The following is a 14,874-nucleotide window of genomic DNA, read 5'->3' as shown; positions in this document are numbered from 1 at the left end:
GAAAAAAGGAGCATACCAGGGGCAAGGCAGAGATGGAACCAGAGAGCAGAGCCTTTGCTAGATCCTAAGCATGTCCATCTTGGTCATGTGACCTGGTAACCTGGCATAGTACACTATTTTAAAGGCTTGCTTTCCCTCAGCCAGGCATGGACAGAGTAGCAGGAGGAGCCCTGCTGCCGAACATGGTTTAAATCTGGAGTAACTTTATGCTGCATTAATTTGCAGCATCTCACTTCACACTAGCTTTTGGTGGATAGGATTTCTCCCTACATTTTTTGTTCTTTAGCTGCAGATCTTGCACAAATTATCTAAGTGGCAATTTTTATTATATAAAACAAATTAATAAATATTTGGAAAGAAAACCAAACTATCTTTTAGGCTTTACGCAAATGGTTCTGTCAGTGTTGGCAGGGGTTCTTCCTTGAAGGCTAGTTCACTGGCGATGGCCCCAGCATGATATGCAATTCCACCAATTATGAAGTCTCCTTGTTGATGATATTTGTGAAGTGGAGGCTGTGGGTAACAGATATTGCACTGAACAGTGTGAGTCTGGCATCCCATGGTAGGAAGCAGAGCCAGAAACAAAATGACTACAGCCACCATCCTCAGTACAGAAGTCTGAAGGCTGGAGTATCCAAGAGCAGAGCTGTGAACCCCTGTCCATTTCCAGTGCCACTCCATATCCCTGACTTTCACTGGATATATTTATGACAACCTTCACACTCTTCTGTTCTGCTAACAGCCAAAGGAGTTCCTCAGGGGTTTGGCTGAATATCATAACAAATGACAGTCCTTCTGACTAGCTAATTGTGCAGTTAATTATTACATTAACAACAATTCCTAAATGAAGGATGTGGAGTCCTTTAGGAATTAAAAGTTGTTTGCCACATATTCTGGAGAGAAGATTTCCCTCACGCTTTAGTTAGATAGGAAGGCATGGTAAAGTTTGGAATGACCCGCAGCATGAAAAGGACACTAGATTCAAATATTTGTGGTAGTGGTTAGCAACAAGGTATTCATGGATGCCTTATGCCTGTGTCTCCTTCCTACTGCATCGTGAGCGGTCTCAATAAATGTTCCCTCATAAATCCACATTAAACAAGAAGCTGTTGGTCAGGATATGGGGGGGGGGGGCACTTGAGAAGCATTAACTCCCTCAAAACACCCCTTTTACCAGAGAGTTATGAGTTTAAATGCCAACTGTGAGACGCTTAGTAAGATTGACCTGTGATCCATCAAGCTATAGGCACTGACAGACTCCATATGTATTCTGCCTGCTGTCACCTACTGTCACCTGTTGTCACTTGCTGAAGGAAGGAGAACTAGGAGAGAGTCTATCTAAATTCGCTATGGAGGGAGTTCCCAAGTCTGTGTGTAGCCACTGAGAAGGCCCTATCCTCTCCTGCTTTACTCTGAAGCAACTTGAAACAAATAAATTTATATGCAGATAGTTGAATAATGTCTTATACTTGTCCAAGTGTAGCACACTTGGATTCCAATATATATGTCTTCGAGTGCTAAAATTCCAAACTTTGTCCTTCCTCCATTCCAGTCTCCATTAGCCTGAGCCTCTTTTCTTGGAGAGAGATAAGCAAATGGACTTGTAACACTAGAGGTTTCATGTGATTCTAAGCTAAACACCTTGTGATGGACCCAGATGAGATTTAGCCCCACTTAATCATTAACTGCTAAACTCTTCTCTCAGCTGTTCTTTAGGGTCAATAGAAGCTTCCATGTGATGCTTCAGAATCTAAATACAGACACATTACAGATTTATTTTCCATTGCGGTGTACAATTAAACATTTTTATTTAACACAGGAGCTCACATTATGATAAAGGAAAGAAGATAACATAGCAGAACAAGCCAATTTTAACCTCTTGTCTTGTGAACTCTATGTATGCATTCTATGCACTCAAATTCTTCAGGTCTTATTTCTTATTAGATGTTCCCTTTCATTCAACTCAGGCCGCAACACAATAATGTAGCATTTTGGTGCAAAGATGCAACCCAGCAGGCCAGCACCGGATGCTAAGATAGAAAAGATCTCCACAGCAACCATGTATTTTCCCTTGGTACTGAGGTAGGTTGGAACAAAAGATACCCAAACACTGCAAAAGACCAACATGCTGAAAGTGATGAACTTTGCTTCATTGAAACTGTCAGGTAACTTCCTGGCAAAGAAAGCTACAGTGAAGCTGACAAGAGCCAGGAAGCCCATGTAGCTCAAGACAGAGTAAAACATAGTCACAGAGCCCTCATTACATTCCAGTACAATTTCTTTAGTGATTGAGTGCATGTCAACATCTGGAAATGGGGGTGAAGATGCCAGCCACACAGTACAGATGCCTGCTTGAATAAAGGAACAGGAAACCACAATGGCAATAGCCAGTCTCTTCCCCACCCACTTCCTCATCCTGGATCCTGGCTTGGTGGCCATGAAAGCCAAAACCACTGTCATGGTTTTTGCTAGCACACAAGAAACAGCCACTGAGAAGATAATGCCAAAAGCCGTCTGTCGGAGGAGGCATGCCACAATTCCAGGTTTTCCAATGAATAGCAATGCAGACAGGAAGCAGAGCAGGAGAGAAATTAGAAGCATATAAGTGAGGTCTTTGTTGTTTGCTTTGACAATGGGTGTGTGTTGGTGCTTCAAAAATGTTCCCAGAACCAGATTTGTGAGCACAGAAAAAGTAAAAGCAAAGCAGGCTAAACTGATGCCCAGAGGTTCCTCATAGGACAAAAAGGTTGTTTCCTTGGGAATACACATATCCTGATTATTATTTGGATATTTTTCTTCTGAGCATATATTACAATCGTTCACATCTGAAAATGAAAATACGTGGTCTTAATCAGAGAAATGAACACATATTCCGTAGAAATCATGTCTACCTGAATTATGTTGCGCCCAAGGCCCCCAAGCCCTTTCCCAGTAAATAACTTTAAACGGACACATCATTTTAGTTTTAAGTTGTTGTACAAAATTTAGGCCACAACTTTATTAAGTGGTATTGTCCTAGGCATTGGCCAGGGACTATAACTGACTCCTGCCTCTCTGGCTGGCAGTCTGTAAGGGTAAACACCAAATGAGGGAGCAACATTGGTGAAGATCGATTGAAGGTCATCCCGGTGTTCCTGTGTTCCTGGCATGGCCCTAGCCCCTCAAGCGGACTTCAGATGAGATCCAGGACCCCCAGATTCCTTTACCAGAATACCCTATTTCTGGAGGGGCAGGTGATGGCCACACCTTCCTTCCCACACATTTCTATAAACCAATGCCTAATCGCCAAACCTTACAAAGTTGTGATGATTGCTAAGGGGATAGGCAAAAACCAAGTGGCTAAAGCCAATCTGCCAAATGGAAAAATTCCTACCCAGCCCCTGCTCCAAAGCAGGCAACCCAATCCAAAGCAAGGCCAAAACAGTAGCACCTAAAATAGGGAGGGAGGGCGGGTGTTCAGCAGCGCGAAGCAAGTGCCCCACCCCCATTGTGCTGCCACATTTATAGGTCCCTGGGATCATGCCACTTGCCCCAATTGGCCCAAACAGCCAAGCGCAATCCTGGGGCCCAACAGACACGGCTTGGGCCACGCCTAGTGTGGCATTTGCCTCCTAGGATGGGTCAAGTAAAGGGTAACATGGGTGTGATGTGATTGGCCAGTGAGAATGCAAGGGGGGAGTAAAAGATTGAGTGGGAGATTTTGAAAGTCAGTTGAGGTTTGGGAGTTGGGAGTTGAGGTTTGTCAGTTGGGAGTTGAAGCTTTGGTGTTGGAGAAGGAAGAGGGTGGAATAGGCACGGGGTTGGTAGAGTTGTTTTCTGAGAGAGTGAGAGGAATTGTTAGGTTGAGTCAGATAGATAGTTGGAATAATCAGTTTGGAGTTGTTAGGAACTAAGATTAGGAAACTAACACGAGAAAAATAAACTGTAACCATATGCTTGTTCCTGCATTTAAAAATAAACTTGATTATTTGTTTATGTTAACAACTGTCTGGACTCCGTGTGTCCCCGTGAGAAATGGGGTGGTGGCTGCGAAGAAAGGAACCGCAGTGGTGGCACAGGGTCAATAGACCGTGAAACGTCCGGAGGCCCTGTGTGATCGCCACACCTAGCAACAACACACCCCGTGGGGGTGGCTTAAGGGTCCCAAGCACAACCAGGATCCTCGATTTAGGAGGATCAAATTTGTAACGGCTATTTTTTTCATGTGTAATGATATTTGTATTCTAATGTACAATGTCATACATTTGATATACAAAAGTTTTCTGTCTTGTCTGGCGAAAGCCCTATTAAGTGGTGTTTGGAGTTTTAACTGACATCTGCGAGGAACATTGTATGTTACAATAATCTGCAAGCAAAATAAGGCTAGGAGTTATGCCTATTTTGTGTGGTATTGAAAGTGTTCTTTAAACCTTGGTGTCACAGATAAAAACCTCACGTTTTAACCACTAGACTAGATAGATATTATTTTCACCTTATTAAAATGCTAAAAATTATTCACATAGAAAAATGCAAAGCATAGTAATTTTGAAAGTCCTCCTCTACTGGAACAAAAAGTTGCAATCCCTTTTAAATTTAATGGATTAAAAAAAGCCCTAAATTTTTCTTTTTATGAATTTCCAATTATTTTCGTCTTTACTGCTCTGTTTAGGTTGGTCATGTATTCTGCTCATTCTTCATTTCTTCCTTCCATCTTTGTAAATTTCCATTTTATCATGGAAATCTATCTGTAGCATTGTGTGTTGTGTTAGATGAATAGATTGTGGGATCCAACTATCATAAAGAATTGGCCTCCTGCTTTTGCAACAATCGAAGGATCTAAACACTCTTCAAAGACTGGACCAAGTTAAGTTCATTCCTAAAACATTTCCTTTCAGGTTTATTGCCACTGATGATAAGTCAGAAAACCATTTTTTGATCTCTCTCTCTGTGTGTCTGTGTGTGTTTGAAGCTTGATCAAATATTTGGAAGTTATCTTCTCTGATAAACTGTTACTAGTACTGCCCATTATCTAGCTACTGTACAAATGCCACTGTACTTAATGCCCCACCTTTTCCCCTGACAGGGACTCTGTCAGGGAAGACACAGAGACAAACCAGTTTCTTTTTCAGCAACTACCTACAGGCTTAACAAACATTTCAATCACATGCTAAACCTGGTATAAAGTTGTTAATGAATAGGCACATTCATCTGAATTCCAGCTAAAGCCATTCACTTTTAAACTGCACAGTTTGTGCAGAATACTCACCCTCCTGAGCTGAAATCTTCCCTTCTGGACATTGGATGCAATCATAACAGCAAAATGGCTCCCCATCTTTCACTCTTTTCCTAGTTCCGGGATGGCACCGCTCAGTGCATAAGGAAAGAGGCTGAGACTAATCCATACATGAGAGCCCAGAATAGTAATTTTGAGAATTATGAGATTAGAATATTGAAGCCAACTTTTAGGTGTACTTAAGTGATACTTCCTTTCAGTAATGTGTCACAAATGCTGCTAGCAAGTGCACCTTTTTTAATTAACATGATAATTATAGTACTACAGATTTTTAAGAAACCATCTTCTGGAAAGGATGGAGCTTGCTTAATGGCATAGATTGTGATTTCATGTATACATAAACCGGTCAAGATGTGGATCTTTTTTTTTAATACTAGCTCCAAACAACTTCCTCATCCATCCAATGTAATTTTTCCATGTTCTAAAAAGTTCCAAATCAGACCCTCAGTATTTTATTGCATTTCCTTATTGTCTGATTTTACTAAATTTACACATCAGGGCAGACTGCAAGTGCTTACTGAGAACCAGGTGTCTTCTCAAATGGGTGACCATTGAGGCTTACCTGGTTAAAATGGTTACCTGGTTAAAATGGTTGGGCCAAGTTATGGCATCCCCACTGATGGTCAACCCTTGGTTGGGATCAACATTCCCAACCTTCACTCTATGAAATGATTGGTTTGGGGAAACAATCCAGTTGATCACATCAAATCCAGCCACTAACTCCCCATTCTCATCAAAGGAAATCTTGTCCCCACCGCTGTTGTTAAAAGAGACACGTCTGAGAAAATTATGTAGCTGGTTTGAAGAGGAGAAGGGAAGAGTTGAGAAAAGCCTGCAGTTGGATTGTTGATAGTAAAGTCATTCCTTGTTTATGGTTTTTGAGTGAGAAAGTATTCATGATAAAGAAGCTCACTCTTTATAATTCAGAAAAGGAGGAGGAAATTCTAATAAATTGAATTTAAAGCAGGTTAGGTTCTGAAGCTTCTGTTTCTATATTTTTGAGAGTGTTGAAGCACAGTGTTTTAATAGTCAATAAGGCCAACACCATTTTAGTTTGTGTTGACTCAGTGAGAAAACAAGCTTGCTTTGGACACCATACAGTATTTCTTTAAAAATTTAATATGTGATTCAAGTGACATACTTATTCATGCATATGCAGCCACCTGGAAGGTAGCATTGCAAAATACAACACAAAATACAAGATGAGAATATAAAAACCTATACCAAGGGTAATAAATTTTAATAAAGAAGGCAGAGGAAATTATAATAAATTGACTTTAAAGCACTTTAGGTTCTAAAGCTTCTGTTTCTATGTTTTCAAGAGAGTTGAACTATATGGTTAGGATTTTTATAGTCTCTAATGCCAACACCATTTCAGTTTGGGCTAACTGAGTCAGCAAACAAGCCTGCTTCTGACACCATAATATGCTATTATTTTTAAATAAAATATGTGACTTCAAGGGACATACATATTCATGTAGATCTGCTCCCAGAAGGCTTGGGACAGGCTCAGTAATTTAACAAAATGAATCAGATGCAGAAAATTCATAACAGAATGGCTACCTATCACAAAATATATGACAGGGCTTTCACTACAAATGCCATTAGCATCAGTCAGCATGGAAAATGGCCTGGAAGATGGGAACTGAAGTCTAACAACATTTGGAGGGCACAACCAGTTGGGTGAACTTGGCTGATTGAGGAAATCAAATAGTAATTTGGAAACCTTCTAGGAATTTAAGGACAGAAAGGGGAAAAGGGTATTAAAGCGATATTTATATAGATTAGGCTGTGAAGGAATTGGGGACACAGTATTTATGCAAATTAATAATGATTGTAGCACACTTATGTTGATCTGCCTCTTGACAATATTTAGTATGTTACCTGCCACAACTGTTGATTGTGATACTTCCACCCACCTCTTCTTTCCATTGCTTGATATTTGAATCTAGTTGAAGACATGTAATGCAAAGCATGGGCTACAGCACAGACAGCATTGTAGATGCTGTAGCTGTGGCCATTCATGGTCTTCTCAAAGAATGGAGCAGGAAGGCTCTCCAGTTTCTCCTTCCCAGTGCAAATATTCCCCTTCACATCTTCCACATTTGGATCTGAGAATACACAGTTAAAGGCCTGTTCCCAGAAGTCCCTGATGAAACCATCTGCTTTTGTGTTTAAAGGATTTCGGTTCTCAACAAATGCTTGGAATGCAAATAGGTCATTGGAATGGATTGAGGAGGACAGGACACCATGGAATATTTCTGTGTCCCAATCCCTTTGATAAACTGAGGAAGTGAGTTCCATTTCAGCTGTTGTTATCCACACTAATCCCTTTGGTAGAGTTGGTGGATGTTCTGCAAAATACGGAATCCATCTCAAAATCAACATGGAATAAGATTCACCATAAAACACAACCACACTGGCTGTACTATTCATAAGTTCATTATGTATTTTTAATCCATCTTCAAGAATTCCAGCCAATTCAGAGGTGGACATAAAGATAGGCATTGTTTTTATAAAGTCAAAGCAGACACCTCTCTGGGAAAATTTTGGTAAAGCAGTTTGTAAAAAAATTTCACCATTTTCATTATCCATTACTAGTACTCCAATCCATATCCATTTGAAATAAAGAAGCAAAGAGAGAATTCCTGTGTATTGAAGTGCTTGATTAGGTACCATCTGGTAGAAAGAAATTCCTGGGTTTCCATCTGTCTTCAATGGAGCAGAGCCATATATGAGCTAAGGGGATTTTAGTGGAGAGAAAGAAAGGTTATAATAATAGAATGCATATTGCATTTTAAAGTTTTCAAATCCATTCATGGAAATTGGAAACCAGTGCTTTCACCTCTGCTGATGGAAGCCAACTATAGAATCTCATAGAATTGTAGAGTTGGAAGGGACCCCAAGAGTCATTTAGTCCAAGCCCTTGCAAAGCAAGAATCTCTACTAAGGCACCCAGGATAGATAGCGATCCATCATAGAATGAATTCTCACAATTCCATCTCTATGAAGAATGAAATATATCTGTTATAGAGGATTGGGGACTGCACCCCAGCAGATATTTTCAAGTTTGAGGGCAAAAGGAAGCAAGAAAATTGCAAAAAAAATCCACACCCAAAACACCAACACCACCTCACCCCGCTCCAATTTCCACTGATAAATGGATTTTGCCAGTGATTTCCACCCATATATTGTATTAGCAACCCTTAGAAATACAACGTCAGGTACTGAATTTGACTATTCAAATGCTTGAGTTAGGCATTCATGGCTGAAAGAATATATAATGATCAATAGCCATCAAGTGGATTTATGCACTGAGAGGAAATGCACTGTGGATTTCCTTGCTCAAAGTTTGCATCTATAATTGCTTGATTACAGCAACATTCTCAGGGCAAAATTCTTATTGACACATTTTTTGACCAATGAGAGAAGCGAAATAATCAGACTGTACAACGGTTATGGGATAAAATCAGAACAAATTTTGATTAACATCAGCAGGAAGGGTAATATTTGGCATGCCATTAGCGACAGGATCAGTTCATATTCCACAAGCTCCATGATGATGGAACGGATCTGCTGGATTTGAACCAGCCCAAGCCCATCTCATGGCCCCTTATGGGGGCTCCCTATACTATGTTGATCTTGCCTGATGCCATTTCCCCCTTTATACAAACATACAAACATACAAACAATTTTCTTCCACCTAACAAAAAAGGACACAATTTTACTAAGGAAACATGAAAAAAACCCCAACCAAATGCCAATCAAGTTGAGAGAAAAAAATTCATTTCCAGTCCTGTCACCTAGTAACCCCAAATTGCATTTTAAACTCCTCCTGAAATAAATACAGTAACACAAAATAAAATTCTTATTGCCCAGTTAGGCACGTTATTTGACAAATGACAGCAGTGAAATAAGGAAATATGAAACAAACCCCAACCAAATGCCAATCAGGTTGAGAGGAAAAAATCATTTCCAGCCATGTCAACTAGCAACCCAAAATTGCACATTTAAACTCCTGAAATAAATAAAGTAACACAAAGAACAGCAATACTCACAACATCTTAAAAACCTTTTCAGAAACAGGATCCTAAAACTCAGTTTGCATGTGAGATTCATAAAAAAGGAAGTCTCCGTATTTTTAAGACTCACATTAATGTCTGGAAATAATAGAATAGGAAATGTGGGAGGACACATAGAGGGAGGGAGGGAAAGAGAAAGCAGAGCTCTCCTACCTGTGGAACTTTATAGTTTTTCAAGAGCGTCGCCACATTAATGGAAATTGGGGCATCCACTCCTCCAACAACTGCTATTAGATTTTTCTGTTGCTCACATATGTAGTTAGGGATAAATCTCTCCTCTGTGGATAAAAGTAGCATTGTAGCATGATAAGTCCTCCTTGCATTGCAATAGCTGTCATAGATGTGGAAGCCCAAAGTGAGATTGGGTAAGAGATGAGGGTTTTCATTGATCTCTTTGACTGTGAATGCCAAAGCCAGGATGTGCTGGTAATGCTTAGGGACTATGCTGAAAGAAGTGTGAGATTCTTTTTCAGAAGGATATTCCATACTTTGTTTAGTTATTACCAATGTTTTCTGGCGCCTCTTTTATTAACAATCAATTATTACAGTATTTATATATAAGTTGGATATAATTATAAGGTGGCCTACACAAATATAAAAAATTAACTATGTAAGCAGTCACATTTACAATATAAAACTCTCCATTCTGATTAAAATAAGTTTTTAGATTTTTATCATTTATTTTATTATAAAGCTTTTTTGAAAATAAGCAAAAAATAAAAACCCACCATCCCATCTGTTTTGTTATATTTTAACAAAACAGATGGGATGGTGGTTTTTTTGTTTTGGTTTTTTTTTTAACTGGTGAAGATGGAGCAGATTGGGGAGGCAATCCTATGGCAAGATCTACCAGGATGAGCATTTTAGAATTCACTGGATCTCTGGCTTAACCTTGCTCAGTTGGTATTAATTCCTCAACTCCAGTTCAGCTTAGCATACATGAGCATAACTTAGTCATCATAGAAAATGGAGGGTTCAGATGGCTGTGATGAAGCTGGTTGAGCCAAGCTGGTCTAAGACTGAAAAAACGAGCATGCCAGGGGCAAGGCTGAGGTGGAACCCGAGAACTTTTGCTAGATCCTATGCATGTTCAATTGGTCATGTGACCTGGCAATCTAGTATAGTATGCTTTTCCCCCTCAGCCAGGCATGGACAGAGTAGCAGCAGGAGCCCTGCTGCCGAACAGGGTTTAGATCTGGTGTAACTTTATGCTGCATTAATTTGCAGCATCTCACTTCACACTAGCTTTTGGTGGATAGGATTTATGCCTCCATTTTGTGTTCTTTAGCTGCAGCTCTAATTGTCCTAGTGGAATTATTATTATATAAAATAAATTAATACAATACTTGGGAAGAAAAGAAAACAATCATTCAGGATTTACACTAATGGTTCTGTCAATGTTGGCAGAGGTTCTTCCCTGAAGGCTAGTTCACTGAGCATGACACCAGCATCATAAGCAATTCCACCAATTATGAAATCTCCTTGTTGATGATATTTGTGAAGTGGAGGCTGTGGGTAACAGATATTGCACTGAACTGTGTGAGTCTGGCATCCCATTGGAGGAAGCAGAGCCAGCAGCAAAATGACTACAACCACCATCCTCAGTACAGAAGTCTGAAGGCTGGAGTATCCAAGAGCAGAGCTGTGAACCCCTGTGTGTACCCAGCGCCACTCCATATCCCTGACTTTTACTGGATATATTTATGACAACCTTCACACTCTTTGCCCTCTGTTCTGCTAACAGCCAAAGAAGTTCCTCAGGGGTTTGGCTGAATATCATAACAAATGACAGCCCTTCTGACTAGCTAATTGTGTAGTTAATTATTACATTAACAACAATTCCTAAATGGAGGGCGTGGAGTCCTTTAGGAATTAAGAAAAGTTGTTTGTCACGTATTCTGGAGAGAAGATTTCCCTCACGCTTTAGTTAGGTAGGAAGGCATGGTAAAGTTTGGAATGACCCGCAGCATGAAGAGGACACTGGATTCAAATATTTGTGGTAGGGGTTAGCAACAAGGTATTCAGGGATGCGGGTGGCGCTGTGGGTAAAATCTCAGAGCCTAGGTCTTGCCGCTTGTATAGTTGGCGGTTTGAATCCCCGCGGTGGGGTGAGCTCCTGTCGTTCGGTCCCAGCTCCTGCCCACCTAGCAGTTCGAAAGCACTCTTAAGTGCAAGTAGATAAATAGGTACTGCTTTACAGCCGGAAGGTAAATGGCGTTTCCGTGTGCTGCGCTGGTTCAGGCTTGCCAGAGCAGCTTCGTCACACTTGCCACGTGACCCGGAAGTGTCTCTGGACAGCGCTGGCACCCGGCCTCTTAAGTGAGATGGGCGCACAACCCTAGAGTTGGACACGAATGGCCCGTACGGGCAGGGGTACCTTTACCTTTACCTTTATTCATGGATACCTTATGCCTGTGTCTCCTTCTTATTGCACTATGAGCGGTCTCAATAAATTGTTGTTGTTGTTGTTTAGTCGTGTCCAACTCTTCGTGACCCCGTGGACCAGAGCACGCCAGGCACTCCTGTCTTCCACTGCCACCCACAGTTTGGTCAGATTCATGTTTGTAGCTTCGAGAACACTGTCTAACCATCTCGTCCTCTGTTTCCCCTTCTCCTTGTGCCCTCCATCTTTCCCAACATCAGGGTCTTTTCCAGTGAGTCTTCTCTTCTCATGAGGTGGCCAAAGTATTGGAGCCTCAGCTTCACGATCTGTCCTTCCAGTGAGCACTCAGGGCTGATTTCCTTAAGAATGGATGCGTTTGATCTTCTTGCAGTCCATGGGACTCTCAAGAGTCTCCTCCAGCACCATAATTCAAAAGCGTCAATTCTTCGGTGATCAGCCTTCTTTATGGTCCAGCTCTCACTTCCATACATCACTACTGGGAAAACCATAGCTTTTACTATACGGATCTTTGTTGGCAAGGTGATGTCTCTACTTTTTAAAATGCTGTCTAGGTTTGTCATTGCTTTCCTCCCAAGAAGCAGGCGTCTCTTAATTTCGTGGCTGCTGTCACCATCTGCAGTGATCATGGAGCCCAAGAAAGTAAAATCTCTCACTGCCTCCATTTCCTCCCCTTCTATTTGCCAGGAGGTGATGGGCCCAGTGGCCATGATCTTTGTGATCTCAATAAATGCTCCCTCATAAATCCACATTAAACAAGAGGATGTTAGTCAGGATATGGGGGGGGGGGGCACTTGAGAAGCATTAACTGCCTCAAAGCACCCGTTTTACCAGAGAGTTATGAGTTTGAACGCCAACTGTGAGACACTTAGTAATATTGACCTGTGATGCATCAAGCTATAGGCACTGACAGACTCCATATGTATTCTGCCTGCTGTCACCTGCTGACACCTGCTGTCACCTGCTGAAGGAAGGACAACCGGGAGAGAGAAATTCTCTATGGAGGAAGTTCCCAAATCTGTATGTAGCCACTGAGAAGGCCCTCTCCTGCTTCGCTACCAAGTGAACCTGTGAGGGTGGCAAGAACAAGAAAAGGACTTCCCCCAAAGATCTCAAAACCCGGGCTATTAAGGCCATTAACAGTGCACATATGGAGGCAAATAATGTGAATAAAAGCTGACTCTTTGAAATAAAAATTATTCAGTGCAAAAATATGGTTCAAAAGATTTACTGCAGAACTTTACTTTGAAGCAACTTGAAACAAATAAAGTTACATTCAGATAGTTGAATAATGTCTTATACTGGTCCAAGCGTAGCACGCTTGGATTCCAATATATAAATCTTCAAGTGCTAAAATTCCAAGCTTTGTCTTTCCTCCATTCCAGTCTCCATTAGCCTGAGTTTCTTTTCTTGGAGAGAGATAAGCAAATGGACTTGTAACACTAGAGGTTTCATGTGATTCTAAGCTAAACACCTTGTGATGGACCCAGATGAGATGTAGCCCCACTTAATCATTAACTGCTAAACTCTTCTCTCAGCTCTTCTTTAGCTTCAATAGAAGTTTCCATGCTATGCTTCACAATCTAAATACAGACACATTACAGATTTATTTTCCATTTCAGTGTACAATTAAACAATTTTATTCAACACAGGAACATGCAAAACAATGAAGAAAAGAAGATAACAGAACAAGACAATTTTAACTCCTTGTCTGGTGATCACTCTTCATACATGCATGCTATGCACTCAAATTCTTCAGGTCTTGTTTCTTATTAGATGTTCCCTTTCATTCAGCTCAGGCCGCAACACAATTATGTAGCATTTGGGGGCAAAGATGCAACCCAGCAGACCAGCGCCGGATGCTAAGATAGAAAAGATCTCCACAGCAACCATGTATTTTCCCTTGGTACTGAGATAGGTTGGAACAAAAGATACCCAAACACTGCAAAAGACCAGCATACTGAAAGTGATGAACTTCGCTTCATTGAAACTGTCAGGTAACTTCCTGGCAAAGAAAGCTACAGTAAAGCTGACAAAAGCCAGGAATCCCATGTAGCTCAAGACAGAGCAAAACATAGTCACAGAGCCCTCATTACATTCCAGAACAATTTCTTTAGTGACTGAGTGCAAGTCGACATCTGGAAATGGAGGCGAAGATGCCATCCACACAGTACAGATGCCTGCTTGAATAAAGGAACAGGAAACCACAATGGCAATAGCCAGTCTCTTCCCCACCCACTTCCTCATCCTGGATCCTGGCTTGGTGGCCATGAAAGCCAAAACCACTGTCATGGTTTTTGCTAGCACACAAGAAACAGCCACTGAGAAGATAATGCCAAAAGCTGTCTGTCGGAGGAGGCATGCCACAATTCCAGGTTTTCCAATGAATAGCAATGCAGACAGGAAGCAGAGCAGGAGAGAAATTAGCAGCATATAAGTGAGGTCTTTGTTGTTTGCTTTGACAATGGGTGTGTGTTGGTGCTTCAAAAATGTTCCCAGGACCAGAACTGTGATCACAAAAAAAGTAATAGCAAAGCAGGCTAAACTGATGCCCAGAGGTTCCTCATAGGACAAAAAGGTTGTTTCCTTGGGAATACACATATCCTGATTATTATTTGGATATTTTTCTTCTGAGCATATATTACACTCGTTCATGTCTGAAAATGAAAATATTTGAAATAAAATATGAAAATAAGTGGTCTTAATCAGAGAAAGTGAACACATATTCTGTAGAAATCATGTCTACCTGTATTATGTTTTAATGGCTATTGTTTAATCTTTAAAGATGTTTGATTACGGAAGTTTTCTGTCTTGTCTGGTGAATGCCTATTAAGTGGTGTTTGGAGTTTTAACTGACATCTGTCAAGAACATTGTGTGTTAGAATAATCTGTAAGCAAAATAAGGCTAGGAGTTAAGGCTAAACTGATGGCCAGAATTTCCTCATAGGACAAAAATCTTATTTTCTTGGGAATACACATATTGTGATTATTGTTTTGTCAGCCTTCTTCTGGGCATTTTTTTACAGTCATTCATGTCTGGGGGGGGGGGGGAGTCTGATTTTGAAAAAAACAACAATAAACATATTGAACAGAAATCCTGTAATTTAATGGCTTTAAAA

The 14,874-nt window shown here is 40.7% G+C and overlaps 1 protein-coding gene across 1 annotated transcript; it reads right to left on the bottom strand.

The window, feature by feature from the left end:
* Positions 1 to 13,408: 13,408 nt before the first annotated feature.
* On the bottom strand, positions 13,409 to 14,410 carry LOC310662586 (vomeronasal type-2 receptor 26-like; the record flags this gene model as incomplete). The annotated part of the gene is made up of 1 exon (XM_083409525.1): positions 13,409 to 14,410. The coding sequence occupies one exon, from the start codon at positions 14,408 to 14,410 to the stop codon at positions 13,511 to 13,513; it is 900 nt and encodes a 299-aa protein (XP_083265651.1). The 3' UTR covers positions 13,409 to 13,510.
* Positions 14,411 to 14,874: the final 464 nt, after the last annotated feature.

This window comes from Podarcis tiliguerta (assembly GCF_965153285.1).
Source record: "Podarcis tiliguerta genome assembly, chromosome: 13".
Lineage (NCBI taxonomy): Eukaryota > Metazoa > Chordata > Lepidosauria > Squamata > Lacertidae > Podarcis > Podarcis tiliguerta.
This window is presented reverse-complemented; position numbering and strand designations above follow the sequence as displayed.